Source organism: Convolutriloba macropyga, chromosome 9, assembly GCF_964194025.1.
Source record: "Convolutriloba macropyga chromosome 9, txConMacr16.3, whole genome shotgun sequence".
NCBI lineage: Eukaryota > Metazoa > Xenacoelomorpha > Acoela > Convolutidae > Convolutriloba > Convolutriloba macropyga.
This window is the reverse complement of record NC_134476.1, coordinates 19,760,256-19,778,480: the sequence shown is the minus strand read 5'-3', so window position 1 is coordinate 19,778,480 and position 18,225 is coordinate 19,760,256. Positions and strand designations below refer to the sequence as shown.

At 34.5% G+C, this 18,225-nt stretch overlaps 1 protein-coding gene across 1 annotated transcript; it reads right to left on the bottom strand.

Moving 5' to 3' along the window:
* Window positions 1-6,507: 6,507 nt before the first annotated feature.
* On the bottom strand, window positions 6,508-16,756 carry LOC142346305 (uncharacterized). The gene is made up of 5 exons (XM_075398831.1): window positions 16,627-16,756; window positions 15,792-15,812; window positions 15,180-15,404; window positions 12,954-13,036; window positions 6,508-6,849 (listed from the first exon to the last, which is right to left on the bottom strand). The coding sequence occupies exons 3-5, from the start codon at window positions 15,353-15,355 to the stop codon at window positions 6,593-6,595; spliced, it is 516 nt and encodes a 171-aa protein (XP_075254946.1). The 5' UTR covers window positions 15,356-15,404; window positions 15,792-15,812; window positions 16,627-16,756; the 3' UTR covers window positions 6,508-6,592.
* Window positions 16,757-18,225: the final 1,469 nt, after the last annotated feature.

Sequence of the window (18,225 nt, the reverse complement as noted above, 5' to 3'; positions counted from 1 at the left end):
AATTGCAAAATTCCACAATTTCAAATCTGCAAAACCGGCAATGACTATCAACCAGTGTCCAAATAACTATGAAATACTGTTTTTCAACTCGTTGCGTGGGAAATCCAACTTTTCTGTTTATTGCATAGGCTAGACTACAATAAAAATAGCAGAAGTATTTTGATTGCATAATTATTTCCTTTTTTTTCTTTTTCAAAGATGTTTGAATGAAAATGTAAATTGTTAGAATGTGAAAACTCATTCGCCCGTTGGTCAATTCTGAAAAACCACCATTTCAACTGCAGGAGGCAACAGACGCAGGTGGCTTGTGCAAAGTACTGCACAAATTGCCGCGAATACCCAAAGGACGATTAGAAGCAAAAAGGCGCAAGAAGACAAAGCTCTGTGCAAAGCAGTGGCTCCGGATACTGGCAGAAGTGGCTCTCAAGTACTTTGATGTTAGTTGCTATATCTTTATTGTTACCAAGATATTGATAGCTTTATGAATAGCTTTCTTATGGTTAGCGGAACCTGGCTGGAAGCCAAAGTGATTAGAGCCATGGCAGACCAAAGACGAAAACCGTTTATCTCAACCTTTTCAATAGCGACATCCACAAGTTCGGCTGCTCACGTGTCAATGGCTCCTTAAACAATTTCTGCTCTTCAATTGTTCGAAGAGTCTGATAGCTATATGACGAGAACCAGTCAGACATAGGTGAGCCAGAGCAGAAGCCAAACCGAGAGAATGCAGTGCTGGAGAAAAGGTTGAAGAGGTTGAAAAGGTTGACCCAATGCTAGGATAGCAAAAGAAGGCACCCACGAAATGTCTCCATCTGATTACAGTTGGTTGTTTCCGTAGGCAAAGAGCCCTCGAAAAACAATCCCTCGGTAAAGATTAGCAAAAGTTGATCTGAAAAAAAAATAAAACAAGAACTCCACCTTTAGAAAAAGCATACAGTTAGAGATCGAATTGCAGCTGTAGAACACCATACTTGTGATGACTGCTCACTCGTTGCATCACTTTATCAGCTTGATTTCAGAATCTGTGAGTAGACAATTGACGACGAGCACAACTGATTTGCCGAATGAGTTGAACAACAAGCTAGTAACTGTACCCAATTCGTCATTCTCTGCCGGACTCTCTAGAGTGTTACAGGTTTGAAAGAACTAACAATTCTATTTAAAAAACGCTAATTTTTGTCGAGCACTTATCCTCCATGTCGATTATACGTCAATGTTTTCAATTGTCTCAAAACCAAAGGGTCGTCATGAGTTTATTTCATTGCTGTGAGAAGTGACTTTCAAAATTTTCCACAACTTGGGAGATTAGAAGTTGCTGATAGAATTGGTCTTAAAAATAAGACTTTTAAAAGATGTTCTACTTCACCAGATTTTAAGCTTCTCAACATGCAAAGCAAATAATCGCTCAAAACTGTCAAAGCTTGCCATTGACGTCTGATACAAACGAAGAGGCGTTCGCACATAATGTTCCGACCCCGCTCTTACCCTTTGTCAACCTATTTGTCTTCCAAATGATATATTTTTCAAAATGGATCAATGGAAATTTTATTAATTTTTTTGAAATTTAATTTTTTCGAAAATGAATTGCGTATGAATAACAAAATTGCTTCAAAACCAAACCTCTATGCAAGGTAAAAACGCAATTGGAGAGGGTCTATGAGATATACCTATAAAAAGACTACAAGACAAGAAAAACAACAAAACACCAACAAAACACCAAAACAACAAACAAAAACAAACGTTGTTTAAAACCAAAACTCATTGTTTTTTCCTAAAATTATTTAACAAAAGCAAAAGAGCGTCAAATAAAGCCCAAATTAGTTAAACTCAGCATCTGCGACCTGTCCTCAATGAGTTTAGTTAGCAAGTAAACAAAAAATAACAAAAACAATTTATTTCGAGGTCAAGAAAACCAATTACTATTACATGATTTCATTAAAAAGATCCAATCAAGACATCACAGGAATCAAATAAGAACTGGTTATTCCTGAAATTATCCTATGATTGAAAAAAAAACGAAAAGTATTACCAACGAATAAAAAATTTGAAGATAATTGCTATAATTGGTGTCAAAATCATTAAAATCATGAATTATTAAATGCATCAAAACTATTTGTTTACAAATGGGTCGTAGTTCAGCACCAATGGAACCTGGTTTCATTATTTTGTTGTTAAAATACATCAAAAAAAGTCTCAAAGATGAGCAATTAAAGCATGACCACAAAACTTTTATGGAAGCTATTAGAACCAAAACTAGAAAATCATTAATGATACCGCAAAACGACAAATTAGTATTTAACTCAATTTCTATTTAAATCGATAAAAATATATTTTGTCATTAACAAGTTCAAATTACAAGGTGACAACATGAATATTAGTAAAGTTCAAAAAGTTAATCATAATTTTCGTAACACAAATGTATTCGAAGCCATTATTGCTCTTGTCTACGGTTACCTGTGGATTAAAATTGTCAACGTCTTTTTTTCTCCTCTGCAAGAAACCATTGACAGCTCAAATCTTTTATAATTTATCAGAAGCCTACAAAAAGAGTGACAAATTTATTCATAATTAAAAAAGACTCAATCAATTTTTTCAAGAAAACGGTGTCGAAGCCGTCGAAAACCAAAGCCTACCGAATGAGATTTTTTGTAATTTCAACTGAATATATTTATCGTTGTTACAGTGACGACCCGTCAATATTGTAGCAATATGACCAGAGAAAAACCCTTAAAAAGGGGAGACGTCCAAAAACAAAGAAAATTACAAAAGCACAAAGCCAAAAACAATCGAGGAACTTAAAAACACATTGACGAATAAACTTTTCTTTGAGAATAGGTTACACTGTTACAGAGAAGAAAGATAAAATGCAATGCAAAAAAAGCTCAAAACTTAAACAAAATTTTTCGAAAAACAAAAACATTAATTTTTAATTTAAACCAAACCAAACAAATTAACTTATAGTTCCCTTGGACACAATATTAGTGTGATTAAGTTATAAACATAGCCGGCAGATTGCCGGAAAAAAACCACGATAGACGCCTGTGCCCTTCCATGAATTAAAACAACTAAAGAAATAAGATATACATATCGACTACCAGTCCATTAAGGATTACTAGACTTTTGGGTTAGAATCGGACTGGCAGTTTTATGACACATACGGTCTATAAGTAAAAGGCCCTAAAAAGTTTTTTTAAAACTGATATTCGAAATCAAAAACGCAAGATAAAGACTCAACAATTAGGGCATATAAATATTGCACTACTAAGATGCACACTATTGATATTAACTGGTAAATGTTCATAAAATTTAAAGTTCTATAAGTGAGTTCAGAAGTCATTTTTTTTCATTTGAGGTAAGTCATGCAATTAATCGTAGAGCATAAATGACGCCACGCACACAAATTTTAACTGCAAAGCAGTAGAAGTCACTGAAGTCATTGAAAAAGTCAATTCCAGGAAGTCAGGTTGTAAGAATCATCAATGGAGTGACTAATTAAAAAACACAGCAGGACAGGTCCTGACGTACTATTCATAGAATTTTCATTTTCTAAACAAAAGACTAGACCTAGCAGGGCCTATGAGTGAGTTGGGAAAACCATTTCTAAAAAGAATCAGATTAAAAAATTTAAAAAAAGAAAATTCAAGTTAAAATGCAGCATGTGAACAGAAAAACCACTAGCGAAAAAGTGAAATTTGGTTCAAACGAAAAATTAGGCCTAGAATGAACTATAAATGGATTGGGAAAACCACTAAGAAAAAAATCCGATCCAAAAAATTGAAAAAAGAGTAAAAAACAAAATGAAAGTGTTAGCGAGAAACCGAATTTTTGTTCAAATACTGTTTTCTGACTCTACTTTAAAATTATTGTTGAAAAATTTTACGCCACAAAACCACTCGCTTTTACGCTCCACTTCTTGTTTCGGCTTGATCAAAATCACTACTCCAATTTGACTTCAAAAATCATGAAAATGCGTGAACAGATCTTAAAAAAAGACAATGCCCCAATACAATTCAAATTCTTTAGATTGTAAAAAAAACGATCTCCCCAATAATAGCCACTATCGCTTTGCGGCTATTAAAAAACAAATACAAAACTCAAAATTTTGTATATTATTATACAAAACGAGATATGAAGCCATAAAACACCACCCGCTTTTGTATCTCTATATATACAATGTATTCGTTGGGCGTCATTTGCACTTAAATTGAATGCTTTATTAACTGAGCAATAATTAAATTCCTTTTATTCCAAAAACATCTGAACAGCACATCTTAGCATATTTTGAACAAAAACGCCTGAAAAGTTCCAAAAAGTTATACAATTCAAAAAATTATACAATTCAAAAATCTTTATAGTAAAAACCTACAATTTGACTAAAACTATTATATATAATTTATAACTACTATCAAATGTATAATTTGACAGAAGATTTTGTTATATCAAAAACCCAATGAGCAGTTTTGGCCAATATCCACCTAAATTAGAAAACAAACGGAAAAAGTTTTTAATTCCGGAACACTCTCATAATTTGAGTTTAGTAGTTCAATAATAATAAGTAACGAATGAACTAAGACTTCTAAACACTTTTTCGAAATCTAAATTGAAATGTTGGAGAATTCGTAGGATGCCTAAATTGAAAAGCAGAGAAATTGTGAAAACGAACAAGAATTTTCTTGTACGCACAAAACGCAAACTGTGAGTTGAGACAGAGTTCCATTAGAAATTATGACGACTGGGCATATTTCAATCAGTTTCAAAAATAAATGCTTGAAAACAGTTATTTAAAATATTCTCTGCGTCATTGTTTTCCCATGCCATGTGATGTGAGCTCAGCGGGGGGGGGCAGCACCGTGGGGTAGGGGCTGATGGGGAGCAAAATTGGGACACAACAGTGGTGGAGGGATTGGGGGTGATGTGAGGGGGTAATGTGGGGGGTGAAGTTGGGGGGGGGGGGGGGGGGTTGAACGTCTAAGAATGTCAAAATTATATTTGTTGCGAACAGAGGCATTCTCAGTAAGGATCAATTGTTTTCTTAAGCTGAAGGAGTAGAGGATGATTTGCTAACTCAATAAATTCAGCTGCTCACCTAGTTATTTGACTCTATCAAATTTCTTCAAACGAATGCAATAAATATCGCATTTCCTGAGATGTTTTTTGTCTTTCTTCAAATTCTGTTAATTGAAGAATTCATCTTTTTTCTTTTCTGTTCTCAGTGAAAACAGAAGTCCGTAACACAGATTAATTTAAGGAAAACAATCTGTTTTGATATTTAAAAAACAGAAAATTATTGGATTTGCACTGATCACCTTTGCAACCATTAACGCCAGTAACGTTAACATCATCAAATACCAAAACCTTGTTTAGTGTATTTTCACAATTCTTTGATCGCTGCATATTTCAACGTATCAATGTATATCAAAACATCTGAAACTAAAAAATCAAACATTGGCAGAAATTCCTAGATGAGAAGACCGAGCAAAAACGACAAAAAAAGTTGTTAAAAAAAAGCTTCGTTATGTTCGGTTTTGAACTTAAGAAAGATTGGGCATTGTAATTTGTGGACGCAAGAGAGATTCGGTACATTGGGATCGTGTCCGGACAAAACAGTCCCAGACAAAACAGTCCCAGACAAAACAGTCCCAAATTGCAAAATATTCCCAGACAAAACAGTCCCAGACAAAATAGTCCCAAGAAACCAGACAAAACAGTCCCAGACAAAATAGTCCCAAATAAAATGTACCTAATGCCATTATACCCAATGTACTTTGAAATGTTCGTTCAATAATCCGACAACAAATTAGCAGTCGCTATTACCCGTATGTTTTAACATACTTAATGGCCATGGCCATGCCTCAGCGGCCCGTGGGACTTGATATGAAACTATCACAACCGAACATGGGATTAAATTATCCACTTGTTAAATCATACGTGTGAGAGCTATTATAATGGCCTTGGGACTATTTTGTCTGGGACTGTTTTGTCTGGTTTCTTGGGACTATTTTGTCTGGGACTGTTTTGTCTGGGAATATTTTGCTATTTGGGACTGTTTTGTCCGGGACTGTTTTGTCTGGGACTGTTTTGTCTGTTCACCATTGGGATTTAGAATATTTGGTATGTTTAGTATTTAAATGTAAGAGATCGTCGGTATGTTCGTTTATTGAAAGCACCCAATGCCAAACGTTTTTGCGGTCTGCTGGACCAATCTGCTTTAAAGACACGAAGTTTAAAATTTTTTGGTGTTTCTCTCAACGAAACCGAATCTCTCTTAAAATTAAAAAAAGACTATACCGAATCTGTCTTACGTTTAAAAGACGATGGTACAAATTCATTCTTAAATTAAATACAGATCAAAAACGACGATACCGACGAAAAAAATTGAAGAAAAATTTGTCGTTTTTGGCTATATTTAAAGGACAATACCGACAATTTATGTTTGGAAACAGAAAATATCTCAGCTAGGGATTGGTCAGCGAAATTTTTCAACAGCATTGTTTGACAAATCTTAAAGAGTGTCACTTAGCAGAATTTATTTTAAACTGTTTGATCACATTATGTTACCTTTGTTTTTTATTCACATGGAGTTATTAAAAACTTATAGATAAGTGTCATAGTCCACTTGGCAAATATATCCCCCAGTGAAATCACACTGTATTCTCTTCAATAGAGGTTGGCCAGCGCTGATAGCGACACAACTGCCTTCTTCACTTGCTTCGTTAGACAACCCCCAATCTCCTTCTGGCATTGGCAACAAAGTCTGGAAACTGTTCCAATGTGCATGCTCCAGTGAAATGTTGACAGAGATGATATACTTACGAATTAAAACATAGCCAGTCCAGAAGTCAAGAACTGCTGAAACAGAATTAAGATTTTAGAGAACAGTAAGCTCACCTCGGGCTCACCTCGGGGCAAAAACTTGAGAATGATTAGTTCCTTCAAATTTTACGCCGCCAATTGTACAATTTTTTCAAGTAAAAATTAATCGAGTTTTGTCATATTGTTTTCAAATAAAGCTCTTAAAAACATGTCAATTGGAAATAAAGGAAAGAAATCCCAATTTGTAAAAAAAAATGTGCTTGGTTCAATCACTTAGGGTTGTCGTATTGTACGTCTTAGAGCAAGCAAGTAAGCGCAAAACCAAGTTTTAGCATTGAAAAACCGAGAAATATTTTTAATAAAAAGTTCAACTTAGTGGACATATGAATGACGTAAAACTGCGCATACATTTTTCGCATTCAAATTAATGGCCAGTTAGCTTATTTTGAGTAATCTAAAAAAGGAAGGCTGCTTGACAAGAAAAACAGCTATTAAATTTTAAAAATTAATAGCTGTTTTTCTTGTCAAGTGATTACTGCAAATCAATGTGAAACCACTCAAATTATTTTGGTTTTAAAATAACAGATACCGTGTGCTATTTGACACTTCATTCAAACAATTTCTACTGAGGACATTAATCTGCAACTGATTGATTTTGTAGCGCTAAAAACTTTTTGATTCGGATTTTATAGACTATGACATTTAAAGAAAATGACCAATGTATACGATAGCAAAAAAGATGTTGGTTAGATGTTTTAAAGTTGAACGCTACAAGGAAGACTCAGCAAATTCAACCAAAATTACTCTTTTAATGACAGATTATAATTTATTGGTCAAAAGTGCCAGATGGGAAAAAGCAAGATCTATTTGAATTAAGAAGTAACAAGACGGCTCGTTAATGTGCGTTCGCACATGATGTTCCGACCCGAGCTCATCTACATTTTTGACTAAATTGTCAACCAAATAAAGAGATAACAAAAAAAAATGTTTGAGTTTAAAGCAATCGTTACACAACTTATCTACTAATTGAATTCCATAATGCCATGCCTCATTACAGCACCAACGTGATTTGACATTAAAGAGACTAAGAGACAAAAGAAAACAAAAAACAAAATTAGCACAAACAAAAAATTCACGGCAAAAAATGAATATCTAAATTTAAAAGCACCTAGTAACAACGTCAAAGTGCAGCCAAGTAAAACCTTAACAACACAAGTTTACTTTTTGAAAGGTGAAGATGAAAGGTTTTCTTAATGAGACTGGGCAACAATTTGACAAAAAGAACGAACAGTGAGGCGAAACTTAAAAATTAATCAACATTTTTTACACCAAGAAATTTCAAAAATCCTAAAAATTATTAGCTTTTAACTAAATAATCCTTAATAAATTACTAAAAACTCATTACATAACCAAAAGGACCTGTCTTGGGTTAGACTAAGCCATAGAAGCGAACGAAAGAGAAACTCAAAAAATTACAAACGATTTGCGAAAACACAAACTATTTCTACCATTAAAGTTATTAGCTATCATCTGAATTTTATGTATTTTTAATTTAATTGTTCGATTCTACTGATATAGCTGAAGGATTTAAACTGAGAGATTAAATAAGTTTGTTTGCTCGACATTTGACAACCATTGGGATCTGTTATTACGCGATTGTTCTGAAAGAATAGAAAAAGAAACACAAAAATTGACCAATCAATAAACGTTCAGAAAAACGCATATTGTCCAACAAACAAAACATCAGTGACAAACAGTAACAAACGATATGTTACCTCTTGAGATACAAGAAATTGGATGGGGCCTCTCATTGATTAAAATAAGTTACAATTTGACGAAAAGAACAACAAAAACTGAAAAATTTGAAAAAACTTCAATATGTTTATCATAAACTTTAGGATTATTCGCTATAAGCTGACTGCTTCGGGTAACATCACTAATTCAATTCTCAATGGGAAGCCTTGGAGAACTGTCAGCAATTTACGAAATTAACTGAAATTTTCACAAAAATCTCTTCTATTTTCAATTAATTTTTAAAAGCAATTGGATTTCTGTTATTTATCAGTATAAGTTTAAGAAATCAACAAACATAAATAAATACATTAGAACCACGAAATCTTCGAGAAAACACTATTATCAACACAATTAATTTCATTAGCTTTTAACGCAAGCCAGTAAATACGCTAAATTATTCCTCGATGGGACAATAATTTTGTTTGCCAATCATATTTCATCAGAAAGAACTTACAACAAGTTATTGACTATGAAAACGACAATAGAGACAGGCAAAATCCAAAAATAGAAAAGTGCCAGAAGAATATGTCGAAGCAATTCAAATCATAAGCTCTTCTCTGAAAACTTTATGTATGATCCGTTGAACTTTATCCCTAAAACCATGGGGATCATCAGCATTAGGATGATGTGATAAGATTTCAAAAGGATCCAAAAATAAAATAAAGTACCCGAAAATTTAAAAAAAAATTATGAAATCTCGTGGCATTGAAGTTTTAAAACTAATAGGTGGAAGATAAAACTGCTAACAAGATTAGTTTTGTCTGCAGTAGAACGGAATGCGATTTTGCTAATACTGACATTGATCAACAGTTCAGGAAAAAAAATAGGATTGGTTAATATTCAAAAAAAATATTCGAAATTTTTTTTAAACTCATAACAGCCATTAAAATCAAAATCCCTCAACGGAGCTCAATATCAACGCTCAGATATAACCCGATGGGAGGGAAAAAAAGTTTGATATGCATTGATAATTAAAATCACACACCAATAAGTCTTTTGACTGTGAAAACAATAACAAAAACAGGCAGAAACAAAAATTCGGTAAAAAAGAGAAGTACGAGAAGAAAGTGTCGAAGCCAATTAAACCATTAGTTTTTCTCTGAAAATTTTATCTGTGATCCACTGAACGTCCTTTTGAACCAAAAAATGTTTGAATAATGTGTATAATGTTTGGAAAATGTGATAAGAGATCAAAAGTAACCAATAATACAAAAATATCAAAAAAAAATTTAAAAAAAATTGAAATCTTGAGTCATTGAAGTCATATAACCAATAGTTAGAAGATAAAGCTGCCAACCAGAATAATTTGAGTTGCAGTATAAAGCAAGTGGGACCAGTAAATACTGACACTGACTAAAAGTTCACAAAAAAGTTTTGACATTTGTTAAGGATCAAAAAAAAGTTTTCGAAAAATTATTTTTACATTCTTAACAGCCCTTAAATTCAATAGCTTTCAACGGAATCCAATAATTACCATTGGAATTGGGAGTATATTACCATTCCAACGGGACTAAATTTATGTTTGTCATGCATAGGTAATCAACAAGACATCACAATAAGTCTTATGACTATTGAAACAAAAACAAAAACAGGCAAAAACCAAAAACTGAATAAAGTGCGAGAAGAACGTGTCAAAGCCATTTAAACAAAAAAATTATCAATGAAATTTTTATCTTTGAGCAACTGAACATCTTCTTTAAGCCGATGGGAGCTATCAATATTTGGATAATGAGATAAGATTTCAAAAGTAACCAATAATACGGAAATACCCAAAAAGGTTTTTTTAATTTTTTGAAATCTTGTGTCATTGAAGTCATATAATCATTAGTTAGAAGATAAAACCGCTAACAAGATAAGTTTGGTTTTAATAGGAAGGATGAGGGTGCTGTCATCGTGGAATAACTTACAGTTCACGATAATAAGTTTGGTTCTTTTTTGTTAAAAAAAAATTGAAAAATTATTTTTCTTAAGTCTTAGCAGCCATAAGCTGTCCCCTCAAAGCATTAGATATGTTAACTAAATGCTCAATATGGAACATATTGCACTGGAAAATAATGAATCCTTGTCATAGGACTTCAAAAATTAGTAGAAACCTCAAAAAGAAATTCAAAATTTCATTTGAAAATACGAAAACTCAGAATCGAAGCCAAAAAAACATGAGCAATTCCTTGAAAACGATGTTTCTGTTCATTGGGCTTAATTGGTCTGTAAAGGAGGTTTGTCATTAATAGAACATTGATTTAAAAAGTGATTTGTCTCTAGGTGACTTAAAAAAAGCAAAAAAAAGAAGTTTTATAAAAAGAGAGCTCGCAAATATAATTCGATTTTTTTTGATAGTGAACTTCCCAATGAGACCAGAACTAGTCTTTTTATCGCCTTCAGTCTATTAGGAACAAAAAATTGGTGCATACTTAGGAGTTAAGTTTAATTTTGAAATACTTTTTTTATTAAAATATTTTTATTTGGAGAAAATTACACTAAAAGTGAACAAACATCACGTGTTCACACAAAATTTCAATCATCGATAACTTCTCAAAAAAAACGAAAATCAAAAAAAATCTGTTAAATTTTGAATTCTACGCTGAACCAGCTTTTTAATGATACCACTCACATTTCTCTACGACGAATATATCGATCGGCCAAATGGACTGAACAAAAAAAACCCATTTGAGTATATAGTTCCTCCCCCCCCCCACAAGTGAGGTCGGACCAAGTTAAAATTAGGTAAAATAAGGAAAATAATTAACGCCCGTAGAGATATTAGACTAAGCGATTGACCCTGGATACATTTGTTCTGAAAACTTGAATGAGTTTCTTGAATTTTTAGTTATCAAGTCAATTTTTTTAGTCATTTTCTCCTTAAAAAACTATTTTCTTTTCTGAACTTATGCAAGATAACTCAGCAATGCAACCAAAAACGTTAAAATGTTAATTAAATGCTACGAATGCAATTTTTTTCAACATAACAAGCAACTAGTAAAATTGATGAAACAATTAAATTTTTAGTATATTGACATATAAATTGTGGCTTAAGGAATCACGACTTGTTAATGTATTACTGCATTCGACTTTTTCGTTTTTTGCTAATATGTATTTAATGATCGAGGTCCAGAGCATCATTTTGAGAAGTTTAAATTATGATTTTTTATTCAAAAAAGTTCTGATTAAAGCAATAGGAAATTATTAAGATTATAACGCTACCATACCATAACGCGAGACTTCATAAAGAGATAGCTCAAAATTTTTCCCTTGAAAAATGATACTTTTTCCGTTTCAAAACCCAACATACCGACAATCGGCAATTGTCTATAATTTTTTTTTTTAAAAATTAAAACATTTCTTTTTTTTTTTTTGCAACAAGTAAATTAAAATTATAACCATACGGTTAAATATACCTGAAACAAAAAATAATTCAAATCATTCAAACAAAATAATATAATAAACATCAACAATCTTCTTAAAGAATCACATTTTAAAATTTTCTTTCGATTGTTTTCTTCCTAAAAATAAAAATAACTTTTAAAAGCTCCTACGTTACTATTCAAAGGAATTTTTTCATGTTGTGAGAGCAAGAAATCATTCAACGTTTTCTTAAAAACTTTTCCATTTTTTTGCCAACCGAAGCCAATGTGGTAACTTATTCCATTTTTGTACGCATTGACGAACAATCGAATTCATTCCAAAGCTTGTTTCGGCATTTTGTCTAACTTTGAATTGTTTTGTTCGAGTATTTTGATGAAGACTCAGATACCCGTGAAAATTTTCAGGATTTTCTGGCCTAGCGATATCATAATAAAATTTAATTAGCGACATTTTCGCTATTATCAGCTCAGCTGGTAGGGTTTTTGTCTGGATTAGCAGATCTCTCGCTTTGTCATACTTTTTGCGTAGAAAACACACCTTTATACCCCAGTTAATCTGTCGGTTAAGGCGTTTTAGGTTTTTTGCAGATAAATTTTGAAAAAAGATTGCCGAAAATGATAAGTGCGAAAGCACAAGTGATTTTAGAAGAAGAATGCGCGCGTTCAGGGGAACTTGATGTCTTATAAGGTTCAAGTTTTCTTGCTTAAGAAACCGATGATACCCACAAAACTGAACATTAATTCGTTTTCTCTGATCATTCCAAGTTTTTCTCAGAAAAAATTGTCGTTTTTATTTGGTGTTGTGCACTAGGGATAACAAGGATGACTGATACCTCAAGCTTGATATAACTAATCTTAATATTCAAATGGGGATGTTAAATATGGAGTTCGTTACAGCATATATATTTTTTGCCAATAACGGAATTTCATTCAATTGAGGCAGAGTTTTTCAAATTCTCAGAACTTACTGTTTACGATACTAACGTTTTTCGGGAAACGTTTTGCTCAGTATTTTTGATACTGCCGCTAGCTCTTCTGTTGTTTCGGGCTCAAAAACTTTTCCTTTCCTGAAACACAAGCTACCCGTTATAGTCTGGGGGAAAGAAATTTTTGTTCATATTCGAGTTGTGGGCGTTGTTTAGCGCAAAATATTCAGCTTACTGTATTTAGTATATATTTTTATCCAAATATATACTTGTCCTTGCTTTTGTTACGCATTTTATTATGTATTTAGTCGCATTTCTGTATAAGCAGTTTCTGATGGCAAGCAACATTTCAGCAAGACAAAAATAAAGCCCAATAAAGACATAAGAGCCTAAACAAGTACCTCGAACTTCAAATTAGGGATAAAAAGACGGCTGACTTCTGAGATACAGATAAGAAAATAAATACTAACTAGTAAACATATTACCTATGAAACAGATTTTTGGTCATGTAGTCGCTCTTGTTGCTGTTTTTCCCGTAAGATTTTCGAGGACAGGATCAAAAACTTGAGGTTGGCAATTAGTGAGAATAGCAGAATTTAGTGACGTAATCTCTTCAAATAAACAGTTGCTATTATATGTAGTGTCTGTCCGTTTCTGTATTAGAAGTAGATTGAATCAATACCATTTCATTGCTTTCCGTTAAAAAAGTTACTTAAGCCTCAGCTTGTTTTTACTTTTTTAAGAGCCGAGTTATGATTGAACCCCAATCAGTAATTAATTATTATTGACCCGCTTAAAACACGCATGTGCACATTTTAAAATGCCGAAAAACAACAGTGCCATAAGACAAAACGCCAGAAGTTCCTACTTAGCCAAAAATTGACTTCCGTTGACTTTCGTCATTTTAAAACGTGTACATTTTGTGTTTTAGGTAATGGTTACGTGACTGTGCTTGAAGTCACTGAGAACTTCCGGCGTTTATCGAGAACTGCGAAACGGTTCGAGATATTAAGTCAGAATTTTGAAGTGACTTCCGCAGAGTCACGTAACCATGCTTAAAACATGAAACGCGCACGTATTAAAATGACAACAATCAACGGAATTCAACTCCTGGCTAAGTAGGAACTTCTGGAATTTTAATTTCTGGCACTGCAGACTTTCGGCATTTTAAAATGTGCACGTGAGTGTTTTAAGCATGGTTACCAGACACAGCAGGATTCACTTCGAAATTCTGACTTAATATCTCGATAAATGCCAGAAGCTCTCAGTGACTTCAAGCAGAGTCACGTAACCATTACCTATTACACCGAGGTACTCTTAAACAATGGTTAGCAATTTACGATTTTTGTCCAAATCAGCTCCACTTTCGGTAATAGGTAGCACCGTTCAAAAAATGGCTGCAAAAATTTTATGCGAAAACGTATTGAGCCATCACTGAATGCAATATATGGATCAAAGCAATTTCATTAACAACTCCGTTGGTGTATCACCGATGGTTAATTGCAGTTTTTCTCTGATCATAAAAAATCAATCGATGGGATATCTCTGATTTTTTTCTGGACCATAGAAAATCAATGAAAAATGATTTGAAGCCTTATATAAACGTTAAGCTGTCGTCGCCATTCGTTTTTTAGTATCCCGTCAACATTCGAAATTTAGTATTCGGTCAGAAAATGATATCAGAGTTTGTTTTTTGGACATGTCGCCTGGCTAATGGAAGATCCCTGTTAAATATCAACGAAAAACAGGACTCCAGTCTCGAATCCTAGATGCCATGTGGAGATTCGTAGAAAGAAGATTCAGCGAAACCAAAAATACACCTGCCAGATTGCGTGTTACTGTCACATGGACCGAGACAAAAATATTTACACTAATGTCTCCGGATAAAACCCCTCAGTACCTGCTGTAAAATCTCTAAAACGACAACAACAATAATACTGTGAATATATCATAATAAGGAGGTATAATATCAGTAGGAGGTGTAATAGTAAATACTCCTTCATTCCCAATGATCATTTGCTGCGACTCTCTTCATGGTAATAGTTAGGAAAGATTTTAGAAGTTTTTCCCATTATAGTCCCCACGAAATTTATAGCCTCATTATGGTATATGAATTCAGTAACTAATTCTCAATTACCGAATTCATGCCATAATGAGGCTATAAATTTCGTGGGGGCTATAATGGGAAAAACTTCGAAAATGTTTCATGAAGGATTTCATGTTTCCTGGGCTGGGTGAGGGCTATAGAAGGAAAGACCCTATTCTATAGTTGTACATAGTTTACCATCGTCTGCATTGATCAACTGCTTGGGGAAGTGTCAGGAATTCTCCGTTACCAAGATAGTAGCACGTGCCATTCGCACCGTCAGCCCCTTGATGAGTTCCAGGCAGACATCTAGATTCTCCTCTTTCAAATAAATCCATCAACTGCATATAGAAGGCAGCCAATAAAAGTTTCATAACTGTCTCTTTAACTTGATTCTCTTCAGTTTTATTATGTCCCCCGCCGCTTAATGGACAAAAAACTTGTACGCCACATGCCTCATTTTTACGTAATGGTTAAGTGACTCTGCTTGAAGTCGCTGAGAACTTCTGGCGTTTATCGAGAACCGCGAAGCGGTTCGAGATATTCAGTCAGAATTTCGAAGTGACTTCTACAGAGTCACTTAACCATGCTTAAAACACGAAACGTACACGGTTGAAAATGACGAAAGTCAACGAAATTCAACTTCTGTCTAAGTAGCAACTTCTGGCATTTTGACTTCTGGCACTGCTGACTTTCGGCATTTTAAAATGTGCACGTGAGTGTTTTAACTGTGATTGGGGGCGGCCATAGATTATCTGACCACTAAGCTGGGGGGGGGGGGGCTATAATGGGAAAGACGCGAAAACAAACCCAATTTTCCTTTCAACTTCTCTGTGTAGAGTTAAATCTAAGGTCCTGTAGGCTGATATTCAATTTTCACAGTCTTTCTCCTCTGGCTGATTGATTAGTGTTCTTAACAATGTTCAAATAGCATCTTATAGCCCTCCAACTATTATTCTAACAAAAACACGTAATGGCTGAGCTACATGTTTCGGGGGTAGTTGTAGCATGGGATCTCTCCATTTACCCTCACCCCACCACCCCTCCCCCGCGCTTGCTGGACATATAACGTATCCCCCAATCCAACTAACAAACAAAACAAGGGGCAACTCATCTTTTCGTGCCCACGGATCTCTCCAATGATTGATCGCGCTTATCCCCATCAAAAAACCCTCCAGCCTACCCAGGTCCAGGTCATCGTTTTAACAGTTATTTATGATCAGAAGACCATCAAAGACGCATCCAAAATTACAAGGCTGAGGAACGAATTCTCTGAGAGCGAGCCAAAGTCTGATCATTGGCAATTTTGAACGAGGACCTCAACTTGGGTCGTGGAAATGTAACATACAGCCCATCAATTATCATACTTTGAAAAAATAGCAAAGATTGCGTTTGTTGCGTAATAATAACCAGCACAGCATTAGGCCAGAGCGGTCTGTTCTCAACTGCCCTTTTTTCTTGTTATTCTTTTTTATCATAAATATAACTATATGAAATATATTTAATATATGTATAATTAAAATTATTATTTTGTTGGAGGGGTTATATCTTAAAGGCGGGGCGAAATTGCAATGGAATTTTAGAAAATAAAGCGGTAAAATTACGACCATTCGGGGGATGCCTATTCTGGTCGGGGTGTCTCTACACAGAAAGAAGGACTGCAATGTTTTTGGGTCTTTGATTATTTAGTTGTCTTTTGCCACAGTTCTTAATTGGTTGAAATAAAATCTTCACCAGCTCTGCTCTTCGTTCCTCGAAACACACACGTGCAAGTTTTAAAAATGGATTTAACTTAGGTTCCTGACTCCACTAAAGTCACAAACCACCTATATACAAAAATACACGATCTTTTCCGTTTGTTCCCCTCCCCTCAGTACGTTATGCACCATTAGTAGATGGTGCAGATCATTTGCACCCCCCCATACACCATATTTTTACAATGACTTTCTATCAAATGGCACGTCCCGGACCCAACTCTCAGAGCACTTCAGTGCTGTTGCATTTTATATGTCACATACATTTCTGAAACATTGTAAACCAAGCTTAAAAAAGAAAAATAGAATAACCAGAACGTCCTCCGACTGCTTTTGATCAGGCCAGAGCTGATTGCCGAGTGCCACCCGGGTCGAGGTTTTTGGGTAAATTTTTGTAAGAAGTGCGGCGAATGCGGTGAATTTTTGTAAGAAATGCGGTGATTGCGATGAATGCGGTGAAAATAAATATTTCACCGCATTTAACCGCATTTCTTACAAAAATTCACCGCAAAATTCACCGCATTTCTTACAAAGATTCACCTCATCGACTTTTGGGGCAAATTAATGTAAGAAATGCGATGAAAGCAGTGAATGCGATGAAAAAAAATAATTCACCACATTTCACCGCATTTCTTACAAAAATTCACCGCATTTCTTACATAAATTCACCGCATATGGTTTCCAAAGTTTACTCAATGTGACTTAAATTCACAAAAAATTTCAAAGCAGTACGTGAGAGTTGGCGCTGTGGACTAAGCAGACGAAGGCATGCAGGAGGTCACATGTTCAAACCCGGGTAGAGGACCACCGCGATTCACCCAATTCACCGCATTTCTTTTTTCACCGCATTTCTTACGAAAATTCACCGCCAAACCTCGACCCAGGCATTGATCTGGCTAGACTTTTTTGCCGAACGCCCTTTCCATGACCAGTGATAGAGACCGACTGCCTGATCACTAACCAGTTTATTTTGCAGAATACCACAAAAGGCAGACTATTCAGTGCAATAAACATCACAAACAGTGTAGGGTGTGTGTTTCAGTCTATACATGATCGATCCAAAAAAAAATTGAAAATTTCGAGTTTCTCACATGAGTTGCAAAATTCAAATTGGCCGCCCCCCGAAATACCTGAAAACAGCATTTTCGAGGTATTTTTTGGGTATTTCCTTTAGATTTAATATGATAATTATATCCGGAATATGATAATAATATCTGGAAGCTATTCAAGCGAATCCTCCAATGATGCATCAGCCAAGAAAAATCTGACGAACCATTGACAGTTGTCAGTAATTAGTCTGTATTGGGGTGGTGAGCGATTGAACGTGACACAGTAATATGGCAGCTATTTGTATTCGTCATCATCTTCGAGGGTTCTTTTCTGGAAGCCATGACGTTTTTCCCAACCTTAACTTTAATATTCCCATAAGTTATACGCGCCTCCAACTGCTGAAGTGTAATAAAAAAGTGTATAACAATAATTAGCTACAA

What these genes read in the sequence shown, in the direction of transcription:
- LOC142346305 (XM_075398831.1), bottom strand. Translation starts at nt 15,355, where the DNA reads ATGAAACTTTTATTGGCTGCCTTCTATATGCAGTTGATGGATTTATTT. An exon ending in GTTGATCAATGCAGACGATG is followed by an intron (nt 13,037 to 15,179) that starts GTAAACTATGTA and finishes CTTGTGTTTCAG; the next exon opens with GAAAGGAAAAGTTTTTGAGC. An exon ending in CAAAACGTTTCCCGAAAAAC is followed by an intron (nt 6,850 to 12,953) that starts GTTAGTATCGTA and finishes ATTCTGTTTCAG; the next exon opens with CAGTTCTTGACTTCTGGACT.